This window comes from Anomaloglossus baeobatrachus, chromosome 5 (genome assembly GCF_048569485.1).
Source record: "Anomaloglossus baeobatrachus isolate aAnoBae1 chromosome 5, aAnoBae1.hap1, whole genome shotgun sequence".
In the NCBI taxonomy this organism is placed as follows: Eukaryota; Metazoa; Chordata; class Amphibia; order Anura; family Aromobatidae; genus Anomaloglossus; species Anomaloglossus baeobatrachus.
The window spans coordinates 236742537-236756990 of record NC_134357.1 but is presented as its reverse complement, the minus strand read 5'-3'; the positions used below and the strand labels follow the sequence as shown (position 1 = coordinate 236756990).

General features: G+C 42.4%; 1 protein-coding gene across 6 annotated transcripts in view; it reads left to right on the top strand.

Annotated features, from left to right (window-relative positions):
- LOC142311090 (uncharacterized) overlaps positions 1–12615 on the top strand; it is a 337525-nt gene extending 324910 nt beyond the window's left edge. For 5 of the 6 annotated variants that reach the window (XM_075349176.1, XM_075349171.1, XM_075349174.1 and 2 more), the window contains exon 12: positions 9419–12615. In XM_075349176.1, the coding sequence (XP_075205291.1) occupies positions 9419–10626 (1208 nt within the window). In that variant the 3' untranslated portion in view covers positions 10627–12615. The remainder of the gene's footprint in view (positions 1–9418) is intronic. The other variant, XM_075349172.1, reaches the window with a different exon arrangement.
- The last annotated feature ends 1839 nt before the right edge of the window (positions 12616–14454 follow it).

Here is a 14454-nt window from a genome sequence, read left to right as displayed (position 1 = left end):
TGATGACAGGTTCCCTTTAATTATTTCATGAAATTCATGAAATAATTTAAAAAAAAATGGCTTCCCTATATTTTTGGTTCCCAGCCGGGTACAAATAGGCAGCTGGGGGTTGGGGGCAGCCCGTACCTGCCTGCTGTACCTGGCTAGCATACAAAAATATGGCGAAGCCCATGTCATTTTTTTGGGGGGCAAAACACTCCTGCATACAGTCCTGGATGGAGGATGCTGAGCCTTGTAGTTCTGCTCCCCCTGCCTCTCCCTCCAGCATACAGTCCTGTATGGAGCATGCTGAGCCTTGTAGTTCTGCAGCTGTCTGCTCTCCTGCATACACTAGTGGAGAATGAATAACATATTGAAGAAAGTAATGACTTCAGACTTTTTTTTTCTTTTTTCTCTTCAACAATCTTTAATGGCATTGTTCACTGATAATAAACGCAAAAAAACGCAGTGAGCAAAAACGCACCAAATCGCAGTAAAACGCACCCGTTTTTTTTGCCACGGGTGCGTTTGTGCGTTTTTTTCTGCAAAAACGCACAAAACGCAGCGTAAAAAAAACACAGTGTGTGAACCTAGCCTTAAGAACACTGCCATGATTTAAGAGTGTTATCTAAACATCCTCGAAGAGTAACCTCTCCCAACAGTTTGGTGATGAACAATGCTTTCATTAGCATGATGACCATATCAAGTGGCAAAAGTGATTACTAAGGGGTACTTCACACACAGCGAGATCGCTACTGAGATCGCTGCTGAGTCACGTTTTTTGTGACGCAGCAGTGACCTCATTAGCGATTTCGCTGTGTGTGACACTGAGCAGCGATCTGGCCCCTGCTGTGAGATCGCTGCTCGTTACACACTGCTCTGGTTCGTTTTTTTATTGTTGCTCTCCCGCTGATAAGCACACATCGCTGTATGTGACAGCGAGAGAGCAACAATCCTGAATGTGCAGAGAGCAGGAGCCGGCGTCTGACAGCCTGCAGTAAGCTGTAACCAAGGTAAACATCGGGTACCCAAGGTGGTTACCCGATATTTACCTTCGTTACCAGCCTCCGCAGCTCTCACGCTGACAGTGCCAGCTCCTGCTCCCTGCACACGCTAAGCTAAGCGGTGTGCGCTGGTAACCAAGGTAAACATCGGGTAACCATACCCGATGTTTACCTTAGTTACCAGTGTCCGCAGCTTCCAGACGCCGGCTCCGTGCAAGCGCAGCGTCGCTTGCACGTCGCTGCTGGCTGGGGGCTGGTCACTGGTGAGATCTGCCTGTTTGACAGCTCACCAGCGACCATGTAGCGACGCAACAGCGATCCTGACCAGGTCAGATCGCTAGTGGGATCGCTGCTGCGTCGCTAAAGTGTGAAGGTACCCTAAGTTGCTTAGTGAACAGAATATTGACATTTTGGATATATGGCTTGCAAACTCCCTAGATCTCAATTCCATTGAGAACCTGTGGTCAATCTTCAAACAAAAAGACAAACAAATATATAGAAATTGTGATGTGAAAAAATCGGATTGCACTCGGACCAATGGTATTCAACGAGGCAGTGTTGATCTGCAAGTTTTTTTTCTCAGCTGTAATTGATCCGAGGAAAAAAATTGCAGCTTGCTGCGTATATCGGACAAGACTTGCCAATACAAGTCTAAAACGGGCTGCACACGGACCATCTGCATGCCGTGCCATTGTTACGGATACATTACTGTTCTGTAGCATAGAACACTGTACGTGTTTGGTCCTGCAAATGATTGTGGAATAAGAGCTGCTGAGATAAAAAAGAACATTGAATATGGCTGTCATACGCATGTCATACGAATGGTAGCCTAGAAAAAAAAATTGCACACTCACATGACATACAGTGGCATGCAAATGTTTGAGCACTCCTGGTCAAGTTTACTGATATTCTGAACAATTAAGCAAGTTGAAGATGAAATTATCTGTAAAAAGCCATAAAGTTAAGGATAACACATATTCTCTGCATTTTAGACAAAAAAAATATATATATTTTTTCCATTTTTAAATTCACAACAAAAAATAAAGTTGGCCAATGCAAAATATTGGGTACCCTGCATGGTTAGTACCCTGCAGCACCCCCTTTGGCAAGTATCAAAGCTTGTAAATGTTATTTGTAGCCAGCCAAGGGCCTTTCTGTTCTTGTTTGAGGGATTTTCATGCTTTCTTCCTTGGAAAAGTCTTCTTGTTCTGTAAGATATTAGGATCCTTATCCATTTGTAGAAGTCATCCTCTTGTCAACTTCAGCTTTTTTACAGATGGTGTTATGTTTGCTTGAAGAATTTGTTAAACTTTAATTGAATCCATTCTTCCCTCTACCCGTGAAATGTTCCCAGTGCCATTGGATAGAACACAACCCAAAGCATGATTTATCTACCCCCATGCTTAATGGTTGGCGAGATGTTCTTGTCATGACATTCTGTCTCCTTTTTTTCCCAAACATTTGGTTTGATCATTGTGGCCAAGGAGTTCTATTTTAACCTCATCAGTTAACATGACTTGTTTCCAAAATACATCAGTCTTGTTTAGATGTTATTTTGCATACTTCTGATGCTAAATTTTATGGTTAGGATGCAGGAGAGGTTTTCTTCAGATGACTCTTCCATGAAGGCCATTTTTCTGTAGGTTTCTCTGAACAGTAGAACAATGTACCACAACTCCAGAGTCGGCTAAATCTTCCTGAAGGATTTTTGCAGTGAATTGAAGGTTCTGATTTGCCACTCTAGCAATCCTACGAGCAGCTCTCACAGAAATGTTGCTTGGTTTTCCAGACTTTATCCTGACCTCCATTGTTTCTGTAAGTGCCATTTCTGAATTACTTTTCGAATTGAGGAAAGGGCAACTTGAAAACGCTTTGCTATTTTCTTCTAGCTTTCTTCTGCTTTGTAGGCCTTCACCATTTTGATTTTCAGAGTGCTAGGCAGCTGCTTTGAAAAACCCATGGCTGTAGTTTTATTTGCACAAGGTTAGAGGAAGCTGGGTTTTTATAAAGCTATGAAATTTGCATCACCTGCCCTTTCCTAACTATGATAATGAACAAGCCACAAACCTAACAGGCTAATTAAGGTCTGAAATGATAGTCAAAGTTATCTGAGCACACAAATCTCCAAGGGTGTTCAAACTTTTGCATTGGCCCATTTTCATTTTTGTAGTTTTTAAAATGTTAAAGATGAAAATATTTTTTTTGTTCTTACCTAAAATATAAAGGAAATGTGTCATCTTTAACTTTATTCCTTTTAGAGATCATTTCATTTTCAACTTGATTAACTGTTCACAATAACAGTAATTTTGACCAGTGGTGCTCAAACTTCTGCATAGCACTGTATGGATTACCAAATGGATTTCTCTTTACCCACTTTTCTGGATATAAATTGGACTAATTTTTTATAACAGATGTGAACGAACCCTTAGCCAGGAAATTAAAGTAGTCATAGCACGGCATATCTCCCCAATGAAGTGAATTAGAAAACTGATTAATACCTTGTTATAAGAAAAATATACAATATATAACAAAAGTGAGTACACCCCTCACATTTTAGTTAATATTTTATTTACAGTGTAAATGTGGTGTACCATCTAAATAACTCAACACACTGGCTAAACCGCTGGCAAAAAAAGTGGGTACACCCCTAAGTGGAAATGGACAAATTGTGCCCAAAGTGTGAATATTTTGTGTGATCACCATTATTTTCAAGCACTGCCTCAACGCTCTTGGGTATGGAGTTCACTAGAGCCTCTGGAATCCTCATCCATCCTCCATGTCGAGATCACAGAGCTGGTGGATGGTAGAGACCTTGTGATCCTCCACCTTCTGTTTGAGGAGGCTTCACAGATGCTCAATAGGGTTTCGGTCTGGAGACATGTTTGGCTCTCAGTTTCTTTAGCAATGCAGTGATCATCTTGGAGGTGTGTTATCATATTCATGTTTATTATTTACAGTGCCTTGCGAAAGTATTCGGCCCTCTTGAATTTTTTAACTTTTTCCCACATTTCAGGCTTCAAACATAAAGATAAAAATGTTAATGTTATGGTGAAGAATCAACAACAAGTGGAACACAATTGTGAAGTTGAACGAAATGTATTGCTTTTCATTTTATACTTTTGTAAAAAAAAATAAACTGAAAATTGGGACGTGCATGATTATTCGGCCCCTATACTTTCAGTGCAGCAAACTCACTTCATAAGTTCATTGAGGATCTCTGAATGATCCAATGTTGTCCTAAATTACTGATGAAAAATAAGCCACCTGTGTGTTATCAAGTCTCCGAATAAATGCACCTGCTCTGTGATAGTCTGTGTTCTGTTTAAAGCGCAGATAGCATCTTGAAGACCAAGGAACACAACAGGCAGGTCCGTGATACTGTTGTGGAGAAGTTTAAAGCCGGATTTGGTTACAAAAAGATTTCCACAACTTTCAACATCCCAAGAAGCACTGTGTAAGCGGTCTTTATTGAAATGGAAGGAGTATCATACCACTGCAAATCTACAAAGACTTGGCCGGCCATCCAAACTTTCATTTCAAACAAGAAAACTGATCAGAGATGGAGCCAAGAGGCCCATGATCACTCTGGATGAACTGCAGAGATCTACAGCTGTGGTGGGAGAATCTGTCCATAGGACAACAATCAGTCGTACACTGCACAAATGTGGCCTTTATGGAAGAGTGGCAAGGAGAAAGCCATTTCTCAAAGATAGCCATTAGTGATGAGCGAGTATGCTTGTCACTACTCGGTACTCGCACGAGTATCACTGTACTCGGGCTACTCGGCGGGGACCGAGTAATTTCGCGATACTCGTGCTGTACTCGTGGTCTTCATCCCTTCATGTTGGCGCTCTTTTGAGAGCCAGCCCTCATGCAGGGATTGGCTGGCAGACCACTGCAATGCCACAGCCCTGTTAGTTGTGGAATTGCAGTGATTGGCCGTCCCGCACAGCGTGACCGAGCCTTTATACCGGCGGGCGCGCTGTGCTCTGCACACAGCCATCTCGTATTCCCTGCTTTCCCCGCCCACAGGCGCCTATGATTGGTTGCAGTGAGACACGCCCCCACGCTGAGTGACAGGTGTCTCACTGCACCCAATCACAGCAGCCGGTGGGCGTGTGTATACTGTGCAGTGACGTTTTTTTGAGCAGTGGAATCCTTAGGATTTCACTGCGCATGCTCTCTCTGGCTCCCTGGACCCGTAACCAAGATAAATATCGGGTAACCAAGGAAAGTGCTTTACCCGATATTTACCCTGGCCACGTGTGCAGGGAGCCCAACACTTCCCCGCTCGGGTCCGCACCCTCCCGCACTCCACTCCGCATATATATATATATATATATATATATATATATATATATACACGCACACTCACCTGTCCTCAGCGCCATGGCCCCGCTCGGCTCCACCCACTCCGCACTCCTCCCCCCGCAGCTGATCACCCGGCGGCCTGCTGCAGGGAGCGATCAGCTGATCACCCGGCGGCCAGCTTCTGGGAGCGATCAGCTGATCGTTCACAATAGTCTGCCGCCGGTAAAACTGTAAAAAAAATAAAATAAATAAATAATTAAAAAAAACGGCGTGCGGTCCCCCCAATTTTAATACCAGCCAGATAAAGCCAGACGGCTGAAGGCTGGTATTCTCAGGATGGGGAGCTCCACGTTATGGGGAGCCCCCCAGCCTAACAATATCAGTCAGCAGCCGCCCAGAATTGCCGCATACATTAGATGCGACAGTTCTGGGACTGTACCCGGCTCTTCCCGATTTGCCCTGGTGCGTTGGCAAATCGGTGTAATAAGGAGTTAATGGTAGCCCATAGCTGCCAATAAGTCCTAGATTAATCATGTCAGGCGTCTCCCCGAGATTCCTTCCATGATTAATCTGTAAATTACAGTAAATAAACACACACACACACACCTGAAAAAATAATTTATTAGAAATAAAAAACACAAACCAATTCCCTCGTAACCAATTTAATAAGCCCCAAAAAGCCCTTCATGTCCGGCGTAATCCACGGACCTCCAGCGTCGCATCCAGCTCTGCTGCATGGAGGTGACAGGAGCTGCAGCAGACACCGCCGCTCCTGTCAGCTTCACACAGCAACTGAGGTGAGTAGCGCGATCAGCTGCTGTCAGTCAGGTAACTCACGGCCACCGCTGGATCCAGTGGTGGCCGCGGATAACCTTAGTGACAGCTCAGCTGATCGCGCTACTCACCTCAGTTGCTGCGTGGAGGTGACAGGAGCAGCGGTGTATTCTGCTGTTCCTGTCACCTCCATGCAGCAGAGCTGGATGCGATGCTGGAGGTCCGTGGATTACGCCGGACATGGAGGGCTTTTTGGGGCTTATTAAATTGGTTATGAGGGAATTGGTTTGTGTTTTTTATTTCTAATAAAGGATTTTTTCAGGGGTGTGTGTTTATTTACTGTAATTTACAGATTAATCATGGAAGGAATCTCGGGGAGACGCCTGACATGATTAATCTAGGACTTATTGGCAGCTATGGGCTGCCATTAACTCCTTATTACCCCGATTTGCCAACGCACCAGGGCAAATTGGGAAGAGCCGGGTACAGTCCCAGAACTGTCGCATCTAATGTATGCGGCAATTCTGGGCGGCTGCTGACTGATATTGTTAGGCTGGGGGGCTCCCCATAACGTGGAGCTCCCCATCCTGAGAATACCAGCCTTCAGCCGTCTGGCTTTATCTGGCTGGTAGTAAAATTGGGGGGACCGCACGCCGGTTTTTTTAATTATTTAATTATTTATTTCACTGCACAGTATACACACGCCTACCGGCTGCTGTGATTGGGTGCAGTGAGACACCTGTCACTCAGCGTGGGGGCGTGTCTCACTGCAACCAATCATAGGCGCCGAAAAGCAGGAAAGCAGGGAATACGAGATTGATTAATGAGCGTCCGGCTTTTTCAAAAGAGGAAAAGCCGCCGGAGTTTAGTGAACAGCTGTGCAGCGCCGCGGCAGTGATCGGGGAACGGTAAGTAAGAGAGAGGGGGGAGAATGACCGACAGACTGTGAGAGGGGGACAGACAAGACAGAGAGAGACCGACAGACAGACAGAGAGACCGACCGACGGACTGAGGGAGATAGAATGAAAAAAAAAAATGACCGACATCGCTAGTAAAAAGCACAAAACGTGCGTTTTGGACATCGGAGTGCCACACAATGTTTTTACGTAAAATCTTTCATGTAATAATCTCAAAAAGTAACATACACCAGCTCTATCTCACTATTGGGTATGTGCCCTTAACATTTCCGCCATGAAAATTCATTTTGGTGTCATTTTGGAAGGTTTTCTGGAGAGTCCGTAAAAATGGCGTAAAACTCGGACAAAATTGTTCACAGCTGTGACTTTTGAGTGATAAATGCTTCAAGGGGTCTTCCCCATGCTGTTGCCATGTCATTTGAGCACTCTTCTGAGACTTTTGTGACATTTTTAGGGCTTCTACATGCTGCCGGGGGTCATTTCATAAAAATACTCGGGTCTCCCATAGGATAACATTGGGCTCGGTGCTCGGGCCGAGTACACTAGTATCTTGGGATGCTCGGCCCGAGGCTCGAGCACCCGAGCTTTTTGGTACTCGCTCATCACTAATAGCCATAAAAAGTGTTATTAAAAGTTTGCCACAAGCCACTTCAGAGACACACCAAACATGTGGAAGAAAGTTCTCTGGTCAGATGAAACCAAAAGCGAAGGTGGTGGCAGCATCATGGTTTGGGTCTTCTTTTCTTTAGCAGGGACAGGGAATATGGTTAAAATTGATCTGAAGATGGATGGAGCCAAATACTTGACCATTCTTGAAGAAAACCTGTTGGAGTCTGCAAAAGACCTGAGACTGGGACGGAGATTTGTCTTTCAACAAGACAATGATCCAAAACATAAAGCAAAATCTACAATGGAATGGTTCACAAATAAACATATCCAGGTGATAGAATGGCCAAGTCAAAGTCCAGACCTGAATCCAATCGAGAATCTGTGGAAAGAGCTGAAAACTGCTGTTCACAAACACACTCCATCCAAACTCACTCAGCTTGAGCTGTTTGCAAAGGAAGAATGGGCAAGAATTTCGGTCTTTCAATGTGCAACACTGATAGAGACATACCCCAAGTGACTTGCAGCCGTAATCGCAGCAAAAGGTGGCACTACAAAGTATTAAGTTAAAGGGGACGAATAATATTGTACGCCCTAATTTTCAGTTTATTATTTTTTTTTTTTATAAAAGTTTAAAACAAGCAATACATTTCGTTCAACTTCACAATTGAGTCCCATTTGTTGATTCTTCATTATAAAATTAATTTTTTATCTTTATGTTTGAAGCCTGAAATGTGGGAAAGGGTTGAAAAATTAAAAAGGGCTGAATACTTTCGCAAGGCACTGTATGTTTTGTCATTATCATTTTTGAATGCTGCCCTGCGGCCCGGTACATAATTTTTGTTTTGGTGCAGACATGGGGACATAATTATTGAATGGGGGCACAAACAGGGACATAAATATTTTACGGGGGCTCAGTAGGGACATACATATTGTATGGGGTACCAAACAGACATAATTATTGTATGGAAGCTCACAAGAGTACATAATTTTATTTTGGTGCACAAATGGGGACATAATTATTGTTTGCGACACAAAGCTGGACATTGCAAGGGGGATGACTTTTTTTATGGGTGAACAAAGAGAGCTAAATTACTGTGTGGAGGCATAGAGGTGGCACTATAACTGTGTGAAAGTAGACGGTGCAATGTTTGGGGTGAGTGGGCACAAAACAGGTGGATGGCAATGGAGGATGGAATTATTATCATGTAAGTCGCTATTTAGTTCATTTAAAGGTGGGTTAAAATTATGAGCCAAAAATGTGTGTTATGTTTTTCAGACGCAAAATACAGATGGTAAGAACTTCATCCTTACCGTCCTTATCAGGCCACAGGATCCCACTAAACAACATGATTGCTGTGGGGAGACCTAGGTCTAAAACCTGCACTGGGACCCGGTAGGGCTCTAGTTATGTGCCTGGTTCTTGGAGTGTTTCTTTGATGAAGTACCTGGAGCCACTTATCTGCATAGATTACTTCTCATTATTCTTCTTTGCTTCTTATGCTAGATGGTCAAATTATTTGACAGTTTAGCTGCAGTGTTACTAGATGGTTCAATACATTTCCAATGCTGAACTTTTAAAACTCCTACAAGTTCCTAATCCAAGTTCAAATGAAATATGTCTTCCTATAACAAATGTTTGAATTGTTTGCTACGCTCTTATTGACATCCTTTTCTAGTTATCATTTGTAAAGGTAGAAATAGAGAACTTCTAAAGTGTTCAAAATTATATTCTGATTGTGTAGAAAGCTTTAAGTAGAAATGTTTTACAATTTCAACTTTAATATGTTTATAAGAAGTTAAAATAAAATCTGTTTGTATTTTCAGCAGCTGAATGTACCAAAAACCATGTGGGAAACCTCCTTTCTTTTCCGGACAACAAATTAAAATGCAATAATATCAGAAAGGACGATCAAGAAAATTCAGCAACACTTTTTATAACAACTATACCATCGTTCTTTCCAGACAGTGATCTATCTACTAATTTCACTAATCACAATGAACCTTTACCTGAAAGTGGCAGCAAACATTTTAAAAGGAAAACAATTCTATCACTGCATGAAAGAATTGACAGAGAGGAGAGACCATTTTCATGTTCTGAATGTGGGAGAAGTTTTAGGAAGAAATTTAACCTTACCAAGCATGAATTAATTCACAAAGATGAGAAGCCATTTCCATGTTCAGAATGTGAAAAAAGTTTTCGCCAGAAATCGGATCTCCTTATTCATCAGAAAATGCACACAGGAGAGAAGCCACATTTATGTTCTGAATGTGGTAAATGTTTTGCAAGGAAATCGTGTCTTATTGAACATCTGAGAACTCACACAGGGGAAAAACCATTTTCATGTCCAGAATGTGGGAAATGCTTTCGCCAGAGGTCTGCTGCTGTTCACCATCGCGTAATCCATACAGGAGAGAAACCATTTTCATGTTTGGAATGTGATAAATGGTTTAGCAAGAAAGCTGATAGTATAAAACATCTGAGAACTCACACAGGAGAGAAACCATTTCCATGTTCAGAATGTACAAAAAGTTTCACAAGAAAATCAAGTCTTATTCAACATCAGAGAACTCACACAGGGGAGAAGCCATATTCCTGTTCAGATTGTGGAAAATGTTTTAGTCAGAAGTCAGATCTTCTTAAACATCATGTAATCCATACAGGGGAGAAGCCATTTTCATGTTCTGAATGTGGAAAATGGTTTAGCAAGAAATGTGATAGAGATAATCATCTGAGAACTCACACTGGGGAGAAACCGTTTTCTTGTTCAGAATGTGGGAAATGTTTTCGGCATAATTCTGATCTTATTAAACATCACAGAACTCACACAGGGGAGAAGCCATATTTATGTTCAGAATGTGGAAAGTGTTTTAGACTTAATGCTGATCTTGTTAAACATAGGATAATTCATACAGGGCGGAAGCAATATTTGTGTTCAGAATGTGGGAAATGTTATAATCATAGATCATCTCTTGCTCAACATAAGAAGCGCTTTCATTTTAGTAGTCAGACTATAGCAAATATTTTACCTTAGTAATGTTTCAGGAAAAGTAATGTATTACTTCAATATTTTTTATAATGATTTTTTTCATCTTAAAATTGCTCATATAAATATTTTTCTTCAGTGTCTGTATTATATCTCACAATAAATTTTATGACAAAGAGCTGATCCTTCAGACAGAACTTAGTCCCTTATATAGCTCCATGCACCATAACATATTTCACCATGTCTGCAGGAAACTCCAGGGTCTAACTAGAGTTGATGCACAGGTTCAGAAGCCTCCTTCTTTGCAAATTTGTCCTAGCACTCATAAAAGTACTGGATGCTCCATTCTTGCACTGGATCATTGGGTATCAGAGCTCCAGAAATATCATGTGAACCTTTGTTGCACTCTCTGCTAGTTTCCCTATAGCATTCTCAGAATGCCCTGCATTTGGGAGCTTTTAAGATGGGAAAGAAGGTGATCTAGCTCAGCTGTGGCAAGGTACGGCATGCAAGGATAACACTCTGGTAGTGCAGGGATCCAATAGAAGAAAAAAATAATCCAACTTCCGGAATATAAAATCCTGTGCAAGCTTTATTTTAAAGGATGTAAAAAATACTTGTCATTACAAGGGACAAAAGAGCCCATGTGCGGCTACGCGTTTCGAATGCTGCCTGCGTTCTTTGTCAAGCCTGAGTCAACGAATGTTACCCACAAGCTTTTAAACTCACTCCTACCAATGGGAGGAGTGAGTTTAATCAGAAAAACACATGTGCTATCACAGGGTAGATAATATACAAAACACACGATACAAAAATTCCACAATAAGTGAACAAGGAAAAATTATATACAAGAGAAAAAAATCATATATGCATGACCATACAATATTTTTTTTTTAAAAACCCACATAAAACACAATTTTTTCCGCGATGTACATGCAAACGTTATCTACCAATATTTAGTGATGAAACATGACATTTCGTCTCAGATTAAGATGAGACGAGATGTCATTATCTACGGATCAAATTCCATGAATGGACATCACTATGGCTAATAGGGAAGCCAAAGCTACCTCTGTGTTTGATGAAAGTGTTAAGGGGGCTTTACACGGTAGCGATATTGGTACCGATATCACTAGCGTGCATACCCGCCCCCATCGTTTGTGCGACACGGGCATATTGCTGCCCGTCGCGCACAAAATCGCGCTCCCCGTCACACGGCTTACCTGCCCTGCAACGTCACTCTGGCCGGCGATCCGCCTCCTTCCTAACGGGACGGTTCGTGCGGCGTCACAGCGACGTCACACGGCAGGCGTCCAATAGAAGCGGATTGGTGGAGATGAGCGGGATGTAACATCCCGCCCACCTCCTTCCTTCCGCATAGCCGGTGGAGGCAGGTAAGGAGATGTTCCTCACTCCTGCGGTGTCACACACAACGATGTGTGCTGCCGCAGGATCGAGGAACAACATCGCTAATGAGAGGTAAACGATTTTTTGTTTTAGGACGACCTCTCCGTGGCAAATGATTTTGGCTGCTTTTGCGATCGGTTTAGGTCGCACATAAGTGTCACACGCTGCGATATCGTTAATGACGCTGGATGTGCGTCACTAACGACGTGACCCCGACGATAAAACATTAACGATATCGTAGCGTGTAAAGCCCTCTTTAAATCCCCAATCATTATTAGGTTCCATGTTATCTGATATGCAGGAGCTGGAAAAATTATTGTTTATAGAAAATAAGACGTGGTGGGATTGTACAACTCTAAACAATTATGTTTCAAAAGATATGATCCCAAGAGGTCTACGTATTAAGTAGTCACCCACCACGATCTTTTGTCCTGCCTTTCAAGAGGAATGGAATCAAATCCTTAGTACCTGTTCACTAAACCTGGTGCGGCTTATTGTCAAATATGAGGAACTCAAATTAACGGAACTTCAAAAGGACATCACTACACTAAAACATAATGTTGTTTCTCAATATAACAAACAAGAATTTGACAATGCTATGGAACGTATCAATAAATTGGTTTCCAATTTGGATGATAACATCATGTTTGTTTTTTTTTTCCAAAACGTTTTTTATTGATTTTTCAAATTTGTAAAAACATGACAAGTATCATTGCAAAAGAAGAACATTCGTCTGACAAAATGTGACATAGAGGTGGGTGATACCCCAATTTGGAGTTCCATGTTGCTGTTCGATTTAAGATAGTATACAGTAACATTAAACCAAAACATAGGTAATGAAATATAATATAACATATGCAATACAATTCGTTAAATCTCTGTGTCGTCCCTGAATGATTTCAATTTTGCTAGCGTGTCTTGGTATTCCCAACCGTCTCGTCTCCCCCTCCCGCCAGAGCCCCCTCCTAGGTGATTCTCAGTTTACCCAGGCTGTCCTGGATATCGCTCAGGATATACCACTCCGAGTGAACAAAAGGTGCCATCAGGTTAATTATTTCTCCCTGTGTGAATTGGCTTTCAATAAAATGTCTCCATCTCACAAAAAACTTGGCTGTCAACCCATCTTTATCCCTCTCCGCTTCTAGTTTTTCCCACTTCAGAAGGTTGTGTAGTTCGCCCACAACCTCCTTTATGGATGGGCCCTCCCTTTGAATCCAGTGTTTTAAGATGCAACGCTTAGCTATCATGGCTATGTCATGCGTTATTGCGTATTTCCTCTTTTCCTGCGTGCTCGGTCCTCCTCCTACTCCTCCCTCAAAGGAGTGGAAAATCCACACCATTAAGTCTAGTTTGCTGAAAATTCCCCATGTTGACTGGGCAAATAGTCTGACTTGGTTCCAGAACCTAGCGATTGTCTCACATTCCCATAGCCCATGCAGCATATCCGTTTTTTCTTTTTGACACTTAGGACACCACCTATCCCTACCTGGTATGTTGAAACCTATAATGGCCCTATGTAGAATTCTGAATTGAGTGTCTCTCCATCTCTCATTGGTAATGTGTTTCCGCACTTGTACCCATCCTCTCAGTATATCATCCACCACTTCTTCCCTTCCCAATTGTTTCCCCCACGCTTTTAAAGTCCGACTATCCTCCCGAGAGATAAGCACCCCCCTTAGCGATCGATAAATTTTAGAGACATTTATACTTGTTACATCACATTCCAGTAACTCATCAATCGAACTTCTGTTCAGCTCTCTTCCAACCACACCCAGGTCTCCTATTATTCCATGTTTCAATTGTTCATACTGGATGACATGTGAGCTATTAAGGTTGTACTTATCCAGCACTTCCCGACCTGTCATCCACCTCCTGTCCTCCACATTCATAACATCTATCATTCTCCTGACTCCCCTCTCTTTCCATCTAGTAAATAGCTTGTTTTCTCGTCCCAGGGGAAAATTTGGGAATGCCCAGGGGTTCAAGTACTTGGACACTTTCCATGAGAGCCCCAGTTTTTTCCTTACCGACTTCCATGTTAGCATGGTGTCTCGGAATATAATTGAGTTCCTTATGTGCCCTTCAACCCTGGATAGTGGGGAGTGCAGAATGGACGTCAGATCCCACGGTGACGCATATTTAGTTTCCATCGCATGATCTGAGTGCCTACTCGTTCCTCTCACCCAATCAATTACATGCCTCATGATACATACAAGATTATACCCTTGGACATCTGGAAAGTTTAGACCTCCCTCCTCTGCTGACTTCATCAGCGTACGCAGCTTTATTCTGGGTTTCCTTCCCCTCCACAGAAATTCTGTATACGCGGAGTTGAGCTTATTCACATCCTTTAGTTTTAGCAATAGCGGGATTGTCTGGAAGGGATACAGCAGCCTAGGAAAGCTCATCATTTTTATCAGGTGACATCTTGCCAGTAATGGAAGTGGCAGACCTTTCCATCCCTTTAAT